The sequence below is a fragment of the Cupressus sempervirens genome, chromosome 10, assembly GCF_028749045.1.
Source record: "Cupressus sempervirens isolate cs-2001-9-10 chromosome 10, ASM2874904v1, whole genome shotgun sequence".
In the NCBI taxonomy this organism is placed as follows: Eukaryota; Viridiplantae; Streptophyta; class Pinopsida; order Cupressales; family Cupressaceae; genus Cupressus; species Cupressus sempervirens.
In genome coordinates, this window is record NC_143127.1 from 168,184,846 (window position 1) to 168,199,352 (window position 14,507).

Below are 14,507 nucleotides of genomic sequence, written 5' to 3' on the forward strand. Positions count from 1 at the left end.
TATTGTAGCTCTTAATTTGCACTTGCAAATCAAAGGTTATATGTTGTTTAAAAGTTAGGAAATAAACAATATGAGTCCACTCTTCTCTTCCCAATGTCTTAATCCTGGACTAGAAATATTTGTTCAATACAAGCAATCACTTATTGTGTCATATGTAAAAATGTAGAAAATTTCCCAGTATAATTTGTGGATAAAATGTAGATCAGGAGCCATGATTTAGCTGCTCTAATTACTTTATGGTCAGTATGTTTTCTGTGCTTAGGAAGCATCTAAAAATAACTGAATTTGTTTGCTTTCAAACAGTCAATTCTTTGCTATTAGTGCTTATATTTTGTTCATATGAGATTGTCTCAAATGATTTTGAAATTATGTATGATTCCTCTGCTAGCTGTCTCTATGTAGAGTTTTTTAAGATGCCATTCCGCGGCCAATTAATGCTTTTATGTGAAGCTTTAGAGTCTAATTTGACATTTATTTCTCAATGTTTTCTGAGTTTCTCCTTAAATGGCAGCAAGGGTTGGAATATACAGATCGCGCAGCAGAACTTCTAGATATGAGAAATCCTGGAGACGCAACAAATGCAATGCATCTACTAAATGAAGCATTATCAATCAGTGCACATTCTGAGCGTTTGCTTGAATTAAAAGCTCGTGGATTTTTATATGTGAGTGCAATGCATGTTCATTAATGTAAAAATATTTATGCTGGGATTAGCTTGCAAATTCAGTGGAATTGCTCCACTTCCCAGCTGTATGATTTTAACTTCAAATCTTGTTTGTTTTCTATAGTTACGGAAATATGACGAGGCCATACAGGCATGTGAGCAAAGCTTGGATTCTGCGGTTCGGAATTATTCTTTAACAAACAATGAATCTCAACTGAGAAATGAAGATTCACTTGGGAGCTTGGCAATTTTTCCTATTAAGCTATGGCGGTGGCGTATAAGTTCTAAGGCATATTTCCACTTGGGCAAATTGGAGGAGTCCCTTGATTTACTGTTGAAGTATGAGGAAGTAAATTCTCTAGCGGAAAGGTGTGTGCATTGACTCTATTTTATTGGATATAGTTGCTATTTGAGTTCCCAAGGTTCTTATGAACAAATGTACGGGCCTGCAGGACTGGTATTCAGGGCCAGGAACCACTGACATCCTTTATATCTACAGTCCGTGACCTATTACGCCACAAGGTATTTCTGCTGTTTAAAATCAGTCTTAATGAAAAAAATGTGGACATTTTGTTGTACAATGTGTGATGATTCTTTTGTGTGGAGTTGTGCTACACAATATATGTGCTCTTTCCTGATTTGCACTTTTAGTCACAGAAAGTATAGGATGAGGATGATGGGAGTGTTTTCAGGACAGAATTTGTTTGGGAGGCCATCTTTTAGGGAACAACTATCTGAAAATTTTAATTTTTAAAAATATTCTTATGTTAGCATTGATTAGGCATTCAACATGTACATCATAGAGTCTTAATTTATAACATTAGAGTTGAATTTAGATTTCACTTGGGTGTTGCTTTACAAATTAGTGAAATTCAATTGCTTGTTTTGTCAAAATTACAACAAATTGCCTTAAGGCTGCAAGTTTCAACTACAAAATGACAAAAAAAACTATATAGCTTTCTGTAATCAATATCTGGTAACATTGCATCAATGTGGGAGTCCAAGTCTACATTCTTGCCACTATGAGTGGCTACCTCATCCAATGGAATGCAACCAATTCCTCCTATCCTTTCTTGTCATCTTGTGTGGCATTTTTTGGGATCAGCATCCAAAAGTGTGGTTGAAGCTTTTTGATACGTATGAGACTGTCAATCCTAAAGCCACGAGGTACCATGCATGACAACTTGCTTGTCTGAGTGTTGAGAGGGAAGTTGATTCTACTTAATTGAATAGATCGATCTATATGTAGACCAATTTCTCTCTGATGTAGGGAGACTGACAACTATGTAAGGAGATAAGTGGCAAGTACCTTCAACATTGGTGCATTCTTGCCATGCCATGTTCACCATCCAAGGGTCAGTGTGAGTTATTGTAGCTTTATCAATTGTTGCACTTTCTGAATTTTAGACCACATATATTGGTAAAGGGGAGCTCATGTGTTTTAAGCAAGCTAGACTCCTCATTGCAAGACATCTCTTGAAAAGCTTTCATGAGATGGAGGCACTCTCCTAAACCTTGCTAAATATCACAATGGGTGTAATATTTCCTTTTGTAAATATTCTAGTTTTTGTCTAAATTTCAAATTCCATATAAATGATAAGTAAAATAGAATTAATTACATCGTGTACCTGGCTGAGATTCTGCAACATGTTAGGAAATAATTGAAACATAATCCACAAAATAATCTTCCTCCCCAGAGATATTAAGGTACAGATCATTTCAATTAGGGTTAGGAACATCAATTTAATTATAGAATATATTTAATTTTGGCATTAAAAGGTGCATATTAATTAAAGGTCCTTCCAATCAGTTGCCCTCTTTTAGATGATATAAGAAGTGAGTTTGGAGAGTTTTGTAAGCAAGCAATTCTTGATTATCCTTTAATACAAGAGCAGATCAACCCTATTGACATGGCTTGTAAGAGCAGGTCAATCCAATCATCAGGACAGATAAGAGAGGACCAAATTGAGCAGACCTTAATGACAGCGACTTGACTTCAGTGAACAGATCAGATAAGGTTTATTATTAAGTTGCAAGCAGTAACATCCTATTTCTTTCTGCAAACTCATGAATACTTACGGAAGACACAAGAATACAGCAGAATTGAAAGAAGAATATGAGGATTGAACCAAGGATCACAAGCACTGATCCATAAGAGCAGATCAGTTCATCAGAGATTAGCAATCAGGCACATAGGTGGATCAGATCAGAAAGTACTAATTATTGCAGGCTATGGCATTCCTTCTAAGGGTGATATGCATGAGATGTATACTTAGTATGCATAATGAAGATGATATCTAACATATTGTTCTTTTTGCCGACCTTTCTAGATTCTTAATACATTGATTTATTCTCCTATTGATTCCTGACTAGGTACACCCTCTCATATGGATGTCAAGGACCAGATGAGGCTAGGACGGATGATATCTGCTCTTGGGCCCAGGGCAGAGAATAAATGGATTATAGATTCCTTACTGGGTGCACCTCCTCATATGGGTAGCAACGGCCGCATGATGCCAAGAGAGATGAATATCTGCTAGGTGGAGGATTAATAGACTTTGGATTTCTCACTAGGTACAACATCTCATATGGATGACAAAGGCCATCAGTTAAAGCTCATGTGAGATTTATGAAACATCGAAAAACACGCTTAGGTAGGTGGAGCAAGTCGTTTATAGCAAAATGCGCATTTGGAATTTCTTGATGAACACATTAAGCTCATTGTAATGTCCCCTTTTGTAAATGTCCTAGATAACATTATGTAACTGGTTGAGATCCTACATGTTAGAAAATTATTGAAACATAATCTACAAAATAAATATCACTTATTAGAGACATTAAAATTATAGATCATTTTAACTAGTGTTATGAACAGTGATTTAATTATATCAGTTTGATTTTGATGAGTGATTTATTTTGTGGATTATGTTTCAATGATTTTCTAACATGTAGGATCTCAACTAGTTACATAATGTTATAATATATGATTTTGCTTTAAATGACTTGTTCCGCCTACCTAAGCGTGTTTTTAGATGCTTCATAAATCTCGCAAAGGCAAGGAGAGTTTGTATTAACACATCTTATTTCTTGCACAATAGGCAAGATGAAGAAAAACATATCTGCAAAGGATGAAATCAATTGTCTAATAATAAAATTAGTAATTTAAAAATCAACAGTAACAAATCAACAATGATTTTATCCCACCACGGTCCACCAAATATCAAGGTTTTTTTGTTTCACAGTTTTTGTTTGATTGGTGCTTGCCTTTGGCATCTCCCAACTTTGAATTAACCATCTTTAATGGTAGAGACTGAAGAGTGCACAAAAAATACTGGGTTGAGGATGGTTATGAATTAGTCTTTTAGAATTTTCAAACACACAACAGCACATAAAATAGAGATAGAAAAGAGAGCAAATATCAACAAGGAGAAAACCAAATCTTATGGGGAAAATAATTTCCATAGCACAATTAGAGGAAAGTTCTCGAAAGAATTAGAAAAATGTTCTAGAAGAAACTAACAAAATTGTGATAAAAATGCTTCACTGCTCTTGATTGATTATTCGTAACATGTTGAAAAGATAACTGAAATATATACCACACCAAAAATGAGCACAGTGATTAATGGCTGAACAATAATCTTGAAAAGTTTAACATGCAACATGTATGCTCATCTTTATAACCTCTAACTCAGGAAGAAACAACCGAGGTGTTTATCAATTGCTTCAAAAATGATTTTTTAGTGCCGACATTACCAAACAATCAGTAGGAATAAGCTGCCCCACTCACAATCAACAGAAGAGTCTGAAACTGTTGCTCAAGGATAAACAAATTAATGAGTTGACAAGAATCAAATTCTGAAATGTCAGAGTATACAGACACCTGCAGCCACCGTACACCATATAAATACTATATCGCCTCACTAAATTACCATGTCCAACAAATGATATTTAATTTACCAAACAATGGCATATGTAGAATATAATTGCCACTAATTAAGAAAATTACTGACTAGCTTTGACATCAATGCCAAAATATTTGACAAAGATTTCTACTCCTAAAGTAGTATCATCAAGAAAATAAAGTAGCTAACACATCTAGTATTGTTTAGGAGACAAATGGATGTGGTTAATGAATTTAACAATATAAATTATGCAAGATGAATTCATTAACTAACCATTTGCACATTAATATTCAATACAAGATAAAGAGGGGCCATGGATGTAAATGTACAGCAATGGAGAAGATGATGAATGCCTCAATGTAGATCTCCTCCCTTGATGGCCAACATACTTTAGATCTTGAAGAGGAAATGCTTACAAAGGATCATTGATTCTGTGAATGCCTTGATTGCTTGTTGAAAATCTGCTTGCTTGAATGCTTGAATACTTGAGCTTGCACATGCGATTGTTATAATGGATGTGGATGTTCATGGATGTCAAAATGAGGTGCTTAGGCTTCTTTTTATGCTAGTTTTCAGGTGCAAAAGCAAAGCAAGCCGACAGGGTCACCTGAATTTAAAATTTACAACCTCGAGATAAAATTGGTCCTGGGATTTGTCATCTCTAGGGAACATCGACCTATTCCAAAAGATGTTAACCTGGGTCGACATATTCCAGGTGTGGTTGACAGGGAGCCAACCTTGAGGTCTTGGAAATTGCATTGGTGAAAGTGAAAGATATTACAAGGTAATTGGTAAATACTCGCTTATTAATAACAGAGACCGTAAGGTCAATTTATACAAAAGGAAGAGACGATGTTTCCTTAGGAAACGATCGTAAAGAATAGAAACATTCTATTCCAGAGAAAGCAAAAAACGAAAGCAAACTAAAGCTAAAGATATTTACAAGATAACCATTAACTAATAATAGACGTTTTATCTATTATTGTAATACCCTCCCTTAATGGTTAATCTATCTAACACACCAAGCTGTCCTCTGAATTTGACAAACTTATCAGGACCAAGAGGCTTGGTGAGAATGTCTGCAGTCTGATCTGAGGTAGGAACATACTGCAGATCTATAGTCCCGTCTTCAACCAGCTGTCGTATATAATGACAATGAACATCCACATGCTTGGTTCGTTCATGGAAGACTGGATTCTGTGCTAACTTGATAACGCCTTCGTTATCAACAAACAGAGTAGTCGGTCCTGCTGGTGACATCTGCATATCCCCAAGCATCCGACGAAGCCAGACAGCTTCACATCCTGCCTTAACAATCCCTCTATATTCAGCCTCTGTAGAAGAGAGAGAAACTGCCTGCTGCTTCTTGCTGGTCCATGTGACTGCACCGGATCCCAAACTGAACACATATCCAGATGTTGACTTTTTATCATCAACAGAGCCTGCCCAATTTGAATCTGTGAACCCACTGAGTTTAGGATTAGAACTCCGAGAATACAGAAGTCCATAATCAGAAGTGCCCTTCACATAACGAAGCACACGCTTTGCTGCCATCCAATGATCAGCCTTAGGAGCTGTCATAAAGCGTGAAATATAGCTGACTGCGAAGCTGATATCAGGCCTAGTAGCAGATAGGTAGATGAGGCTGCCTACTAGTTGCCTATACGTAGTATCATCAACGGAAGGAGAATCAGACTTGGCTGATAACTTGAGACCTTTCTCCATAGGTGTAGATGCAGGTTTGCAATCCTGCATTCGGAATTTGTCTAACAAGGCTCTGGCATATTTGGACTGAGAGATGAATATACCAGAAGACTGTTGCCAAACTTCAACACCTAAGCAATAATGCATGAGCCCAAGGTCAGTCATATCAGTAGACTGGCATAAGTGTTGTTTGATTCCCTGAATCAAAGATGTCGAACTGCCAGTGATGATCAGATCATCCACATAGATAACCAGAAGGATGATGTCACTGTCAGTAGTCTTGATGTACAGATTTGAGTCTGAAGAACTCCTCTTGAAGCCTTGATCACTGAGGTACGTATCAATCTTGATGTACCATGCCCGAGGGGCCTGCTTCAAACCATAGAGAGCTTTTACCAATCTAAGAACCTTATGGTCTTTACCAACAACCTTGAAACCAGGAGGTTGCGTCATGTAGACCTCTTCATGGAGATCACCATTCAGGAAAGCACTCTTTACGTCCATCTGATGGACCTTCCAGCCAAACTGTGCTGCCATGGCTAAGACTAATCTGATGGTGCTCATCTTTGCAATAGGAGCAAAGGTCTCCTCATAATCAATGTCCTGACGCTGAGAAAAGCCCTTTGCCACTAAACGAGCTTTGTACTTATCCAAAGTACCATCTGATTTGTATTTGATTTTGTAGACCCATTTTCAGCTAATGGGTTTCTTCCCTGGGGGAAGATCAGAAAGGACCCAAGTGTTGTTCTTCAGCAGGCTCTGGTGTTCAGATTGCATGGCCTGTTCCCACTCTGGAATTCCTTTAGCCTCGGAATATGTTTGAGGTTCAAACACACTGTGAATGTTGGCCATAAGAGCAAAGTTAACAGAATCTATAGTTTTGCTCTTTTTTCGAGTAGTTCTCCCATCAATGAGCTCATCATCATGAAGATCAGCAAGTGTCTTAGCCCACCACTTAGGCCGGAGAGGAGAATGACCAACAGTAGTACTAGGAGATGCTTGATCAGCAGGATCCTGATCAAAAGAATCTGGATCAAACTCAGGTGAAGCATCTTCAAAACGAGGTGATCTTGCAGGAGAAGCCGAAGGTGGCTATACAGGTATCACTGGCAGGACTGGAGCTGTAGGAGCTACTGGAGCCCTCCCATCAGGTGGACCTAATGGAAGCCGAACTCCCAAATCATGAACCTGCATAGGCTGGTCTGCTGGATCAGGAACAGGAGAAACAGGCATGAATGGTCTTCGCTGCTCATCAAAGACTACATCGCGGCTGTATATGAGACGAGATGTCTCAACATCAATAAGGCGGTAGGCTTTGTGAAGACTGCTATATCCAGCAAGCATCAGTTTCTGACTCTTGGCATCCAACTTGGTGCGTGAAGCATCAGGGATCCAAACAAAAGCAAGAGAGCCAAAAACCTTCAAGTGACTGATTCTGGGCTTGCGACCTGACCAAGCCTCTTTCAGAGTTTTACCTTTGACCGCCACTGTGGGTGACCGGTTCAATAGATAAACTGCAGTGTTAACTGCTTCTGCCCAAAAACGCTTCGGAACATGTCTGTGTTCGAGCATGGAACGAGCCATCTCGATGATTGTCCTGTTCCGACGTTCAACTACACTGTTCTGTTGTGGCGTGTGGGGTGTGGTGAACTGGCGTTGGATGCCATGTGTATCCAAGAAGCTGGAGAAAACATTAGAACAAAATTCCCCCCCATTGTCTGATCTAAGAGTAATAATAGATTTCCCAGACTCTTTTTCAACTAAGGGTTTAAACTTCTGAAATACAATAAATGCATCGGATTTCTTTTTAAGGAAATACACCCACATTTTTCTACTGAAATCATCTACAAACAACAGAAAATACCTGTACCCAAGAACAGAAGGAGTGGCCATAGGGCCGCAGATATTAGCATGAACAAGCTGAAGTACTTGAGAAGCTTGCCAAGAATCGCCACTGGGGAAAGGTGTGCGATGTTGCTTCCCAGCCTGACATGCGTCACAAACTCCAAGGTGTTGGGTTTGAATCTTTGGCAAACCAAGAAGAAGCTCATCCCGAGCAAGTTGTGAGAGATAATGCACATTTAAGTGCCCATATCGCAGATGCCAAAGTGAGCTGATGGAAGATCGCCGAGCAGCCATAGCTAAGTCCTGAGAATCACCAGAATCAGTAAGTCTGAAAAGACCATGATCCTCAAGACCAACTGCAATAGTAGACTTAGTCGCCCGATCAGTGATGGTGCACTGATGTGAACTGAAGGTGACTGCCAAGTGTGGAGAATGTCGCAGCAACTGACTAACTGAGAGTAGATTTAGTTCCATCCGTGGAACGTAGTACACATCAAGGAATATGAGCTTCCTCCCAACAGACTGAATTTGAATGTTGCCTTTACCAACAACCGTGTACTCTTCTCCACCACCAAAGATAACAGAATCTGAATAAGGCTGGTAGTCAGTAAACTAGTCTCTGCGGTGAGTGAAATGTCGAGAGGCACCTGAATCAATGTACCAGGCAAATGACTGTACATGATCTGCGGGTCTTTTAGCCATGAAGGCATAAAAGGCAGATTCCACTTGCTCAGTGTGCTCTGCACTGTTCGCTTTGGGTTGCGAACCTGATTGCTTAGACTGGGCAGCTAAGCGTTTCCGACATGCAACCTTCATGTGACCATACTTGTGGCAATAGTTGCATTGAATGGTCTTCTTTTTGGTACCATCGGATGGTGGAGCAGAAGACTTCTGCTGAGATGGTTGCTGAAACTTGCCCTTATCCTTCTGAAAGGATTTCGCAGCAAAGGTTTGCTCAGTGGAGGTGAAACTGGAGCTGCTACCGAACTGTTGTTTCCACCGATCTTGCTGAAGTAGCAGGGTGCAGAGATCAGTGAACTTTAGATCAACACCAGTAGATGTGATGTTGAGAGTCTCGATAAAATGCTCATAGGAATTTGGTAAACTCCGAAGAGTGATTACCACAATATCCTCTTCCTCCATCTTGCGACCGATGGCAAGTAACTGATCACGGATTTCCTGAATCCGATTCAGGTGTGCTTGGAGCGAGGTGCGCTCATCCATGACAATAGAAAACAGAGTGTTTTTCAGAAAGAAGGCTCTGCTCTTGTCGGAAGTCTCGTGAAGACCTTTTAGATGTGTCCAGATTTCGGCCGCTGTCTTGCCGGATGGAATCTGAGAAAACTGGTCATTAGCTACGGAGAGTTTGAGAAGCATTACTGCCTCTCGATTGTTTAGATCCCATGTATCTTGATCAGGACCCGGAGAAGTCGGACGCTGCTTAACACCCAGAACAAGTTGATCGGTGTTTCGATATTTGAAGATTGCGATGATGCGCTGCTTCCAAGTTCCATAATTGCGACCATTGAATTTGGAATTATGCTCGAGCAGAATATTTGTCAGAGATGCCATGGCACGTTTTTCAATGAAAAATTGTGAAAATCTGTGAAGGCACGTTTTTTGAGGCAAAAATACGAAAGACCCAGAAGAATCAGAGAATGACCCAAAAGAGAGCTCAAAAAACCCAGAAGGAATCTACTGTTTTCTGAATTCGCTGGCTCGAAAATCGAGGCACCCAGAAAAAACGGACGACAACCCAGTTGAGCTCTCGAAAAACCCACCAAGAATCTGCAAACAAAATTTTTTTTCGACCCCAAAAATTAGGGTTTCGAAAAAAAACGGCCCTAGCTGAAAAAAGCTTGAAAAAACTTCAGATTTCTTGATGAAAAATGGTCGAATCTGCTTCCCAGAGCACGATGACAGACTGAGACGGCTAAGAGCATGAAGATTTGATACAGAAACATGCAGATTTTCACCCCAAAAACGCGAGTCTTCAAAAAATGGCCACGATTTCCACGCGATTTGCAGATCCGTAATTCGGGAATTTCTCCAAGCAGAAAAACCCTAGGTGGGTTTTGGAGAAATTAGCTGAAATAATTTTGGAAAAATTTAAACAAATAATTTCAAGAAGAAATTATAAATTTTTCCGAAAAAATTTAAGTATTTAGCTCTGATACCATATTACAAGGTAATTGGTAAATACTCGCTTATTAATAACAGACACCGAAAGGTCAATTTATACAAAAGGAAGAGACGATGTTTCCTTAGGAAACGATCGTAAAGAATAGAAACATTCTATTCCAGAGAAAGCAAAAAACGAAAGCAAACTAAAGCTAAAGATATTTACAAGATAACCATTAACTAATAATAGACGTTTTATCTATTATTGTAATAAAAGATACGGGGCAAAACAGGTGTAAGAGATGATTGAGCACGAATCCATCCATGGTCCATAAGGTCACTAAAGGATGAGAGTTAAAAAGTCTTAAATGGTGGGTGCTTCCATTTTAAAATGGTACATTTAGCGCCCACTTTAGCGGTAGTATGAGTGACCTCAAACTCACGGTAAAGTAGATCAAAAGCAAAAGCAAATACTATTATGGCTAAGAAGACGAAGACACCAACAAGCCCCCAACAGACTTGAGTCTTCATCATATCCAAAACTATGCCAAGGGAGATGTCATTGACAAAAAAAGGTGTGCCAACTCGCGCAATAAGGTTCGTGTTCCTTATTGTGAATTATGAAAAATAAAGGTGTGCTACAACAAAAGATGGCATTTAATGGTCTAGCAAGTGTGTGTGGCATGCTAGTCAACCCATTGAAGATAAATTGAATGATCTAGCAAGTGTGTGTGGCATGCTAGTCAACCCATTGAAGATAAATTGAATGATCTAGCAAGTGTGTGTGGCATGCAAGTCAATTCATTGAAAGGATTCATCCGGTAGGGAACTCCATATCCCAAAAAAAAGAATCGAAACAATGACCCAAGCATAAAGATGTGAGTGTCCTTAAGGGATCAGAAATAAGATAAGGCTCTTAGACTATCAATAGTCCAAAGAAGCATCAAATTACAACTTGGCCTCCCAGAATGTTAGTAATCCAAAGAGGGATCAAAAACAAGGATCGAGCCTCCCAAATTGTTAGTAGTCCAAAGAGAGATCCAAAGGAGCAACAAGGAACAGGCCTGCATGAACTATCAATACTTCAATAGAGGAAACAACACTCTTAAAGTGCATGTGTGCAAAAGTGAGCAGTGTATGCCCCCACGATTAAGCGATTGCAAACACCTCAACTGAAGTAATAGCTTTAATGAAATGTGCATTCATCCACTAAAAATGTTTACACTGTGAGGTCAGTATGATAATATGTAATATTATATTGAGTATGAAATGTCATCATTTCCCAAAGGAAGTAGAACTACAACGCAATGGAGGAAAATTAGGCAAGAGATACGAAGAAGAGTCTTTTTGGTTGACAACACAGAGACCAAAAAGAATCGGTGCTATCATGTTGTAAGCATCCAAGTAGATTAGACAAGGACACATACATGAACAATAACACATATACAACATAACATGTAACGACTTAAAGAAGAAAAGAGATACAAATGGAAGAATGTATGACATGTTCGATTACTTTATCATCTTCCGCCAATAGAGCAACAAGAATACATATAACAAAACATATAACAAAGAGCACAATACGAGGGAAACACAACACAAACACACAGACTACCATGCTAGAGAAGTCCACTTTAAGTGTGCCGCTTGCCACTCCCCCTATCTTGGTCTATAACAACAGGGAAAGGTAGGCGACTTGCAAGAGGAACAACATTCAATATAGTAGGAATCATAACTAGATTCAAGCAAAGGAATTTGGTGGGAGTCACTATACTCTTCTGTAGTGCCGAGTGTTAACTGCATAGAAAACATGTTAGGCAAAACATAATCCATATCAATATTTTCATATTCATCATCACTAACATGTCCATTAGAATCAACATCAAGAGTATCTTCCATATCAAGATTAATAGAATCTAAAATATGAACAAAACCATCATGTTTATCCATTTGCATGTTATTACTATGATTAGCCTCCTTTAAAGGCTCAAACATGGGTTGATCAAAGAAGGCAAAGGTTGAGATGAAGTAGTGGGAGAACTAAGAGTACGATCCCTCCTTGGCATTAGCTTGATGGTTCTTGAAACGCTTACAAGCATGTTGGCTATGAATGGTTTTACAAGATAAACTTGAAGGATTAGGATCAGTGGCTGGAGAGGGAACAACTACATGGTAAGGAATTATAGGCAGAGGAATAGGTGGGGTAGGCAAGACAATTGAAGGAGGATCAACCTTGGGAAGGCTAAGCTCAAGAATATGTTTTTATCTTATTTTTGATAGGATCGATAAAGATGATCACGACAATTAGGTTGTTTTTGAGGAGGGATGGTAATAGAAATCTATCTCAACACCGTCTCGAGGATGCGAGGGTTTATAAAGAGAATGATTATTGGTGACATTTTCTCCATTAAGGGGAAAATTTATGTACTTATGTATAGGAGAGGCTACAACTTGCATGGAAGAGAGCTATATAATATTGAGTTTAACTTGATATTGATCGAAAGGAATGACAACAGGGGCACTATAGACAACCGTATCGGAAAGGGTAACAGGGAGATTGATAGAACCTTGAGGACGATTAAAAAAACCTTAGGTAAGTCATTATTATAAAGATGCTCTTTAGTGATAACATTCACAGAGGACGAAGGATCAATCAAAACATCGCGGGAAGGGATATGAGCAACCCTAACAGTAGTGTAAAGAGGACCATTAGCTGCTTTAAACATATCATAATGATCAAAGGTTTAGACTCAACATGGTTAGCCACATGATTAGCTTCTTCTACCTTGTCATAATTACTAATGTTAGTAATAGGAGGAGAAGGTTAATGGATTTGTTGAATGTGAAGGTAAAGGATTCGTGTAGATTTGCAAATTCTGATTAGAAGGTGCTACAAATTTATTCGTTCTATTATCCTCAACATCAACAAATATAGCATTTGAATCAATAAGATCTTGAATAATATTTGTCATGCATAGCACTTTTGAGTATCATGACCAAGTTGACGATGGTATTGACAAAAAGCTTTTTGATCAAATAACTTAGGCATTGGTTATCATGATCAACTTAGTCATCACCACATGCAAAGTTTTAGATAAAAGACTGTACCTATGATTAGGATGATACACAAAGGAAAAAGTAGCCATACATTTAGATGTAGTAGTTACTTGATCATTAATTGTGTTGGTTGATTTGTTGATTTTGATGTAGTTGTTTAGACTTAGAGAACTTGAACGAAGACATCACTCTTATCAATAGTAAAGGGAGCCATTGGAATAGAGCTCTCAAGCTGGCTCACTTGTAATTGATAATGGTGAAGCACAACACAAAGATGTGAAAAAGAAGTATACTCAATAAGGAGAATCTAATCTCTAATGTCTTTTTGCAAGTTAGAAATGAAAATACATTGGATATCATGATCATGCACAATATAAGATACTTGAGCATACAAGTGTTTGCATCTACCAATTACAATGCATTAAATCAGTCAAAGAAATCAAGGACCAATGTTATTTTGGAATTGTTGAATGAAGGCGCTGGCAAGTTTTTGAAAGGAATCAATAAAATAAGGGGGTAAAGAGCACTACCATTGCAAAGCTTTGTCCTTAAAAGTACGCGTGAACAACTTAGCCATAAGTCTATAGTCACGAGCAACATCACTAAATATAGTTTGGAAAGCCCTTACATGAATCACATGATCACCCTTACCATTATAAGTCTTAAGAAGAGTTATCTCAACGTTTTACAAGGGGATTAGCAATGTCACATGTAGGGATGCCATACTTTGATTGAGTGAATTGAGTCACTTGTTTCAAAGCAGTGAGAATTTGAACCAAGCTACTAATGGTAGGATTAGAAGACACAATGATAGACAAACATATTGGATGTATTAGCAAAGTTGTTGGAAGTGGAAGGAAATGATGTTGGTGGAGGATTAGAAGGATCTGGAAGAGGATTGGAATTTGTGGAAGGAACAACAGTATCTTAAGATAATGAAGAAGGTATACGAATACTTGAGGGAAGTGGAGGGTTCAAAAGACCAACACTTAAAAGGATGGGAGACTTGTGTAGAAGTTGTCATGAGAGGTGGTGCGCAAGTGCGAATATTAAGTTTGATTTAAGATGTGAAATTGAACTAATTAATTAAATGAGAAGTGTAAGATAGATCTTGGTGCTAAATATATGCAGTCATCCCAATTAAGATATGGAAATAGGTCTAGACGAAAGAGTGAAATGAATGATATGATACTCACCTCAAGATGTGCAAGGGA

The 14,507-nt window shown here is 38.5% G+C and overlaps 1 protein-coding gene across 2 annotated transcripts in view; it reads left to right on the forward strand.

Moving 5' to 3' along the window:
* LOC149533136 (uncharacterized) overlaps positions 1-14,507 on the forward strand; it is a 76,908-nt gene that overhangs the window by 21,290 nt on the left and 41,111 nt on the right. For both annotated transcript variants that reach the window (XM_089807773.1, XM_089807774.1), the window contains 3 exons: positions 512-664; positions 789-1,033; positions 1,117-1,186. In XM_089807773.1, coding sequence (XP_089663899.1) covers positions 512-664; positions 789-1,033; positions 1,117-1,186 — 468 coding nt within the window. The remainder of the gene's footprint in view (positions 1-511; positions 665-788; positions 1,034-1,116; positions 1,187-14,507) is intronic.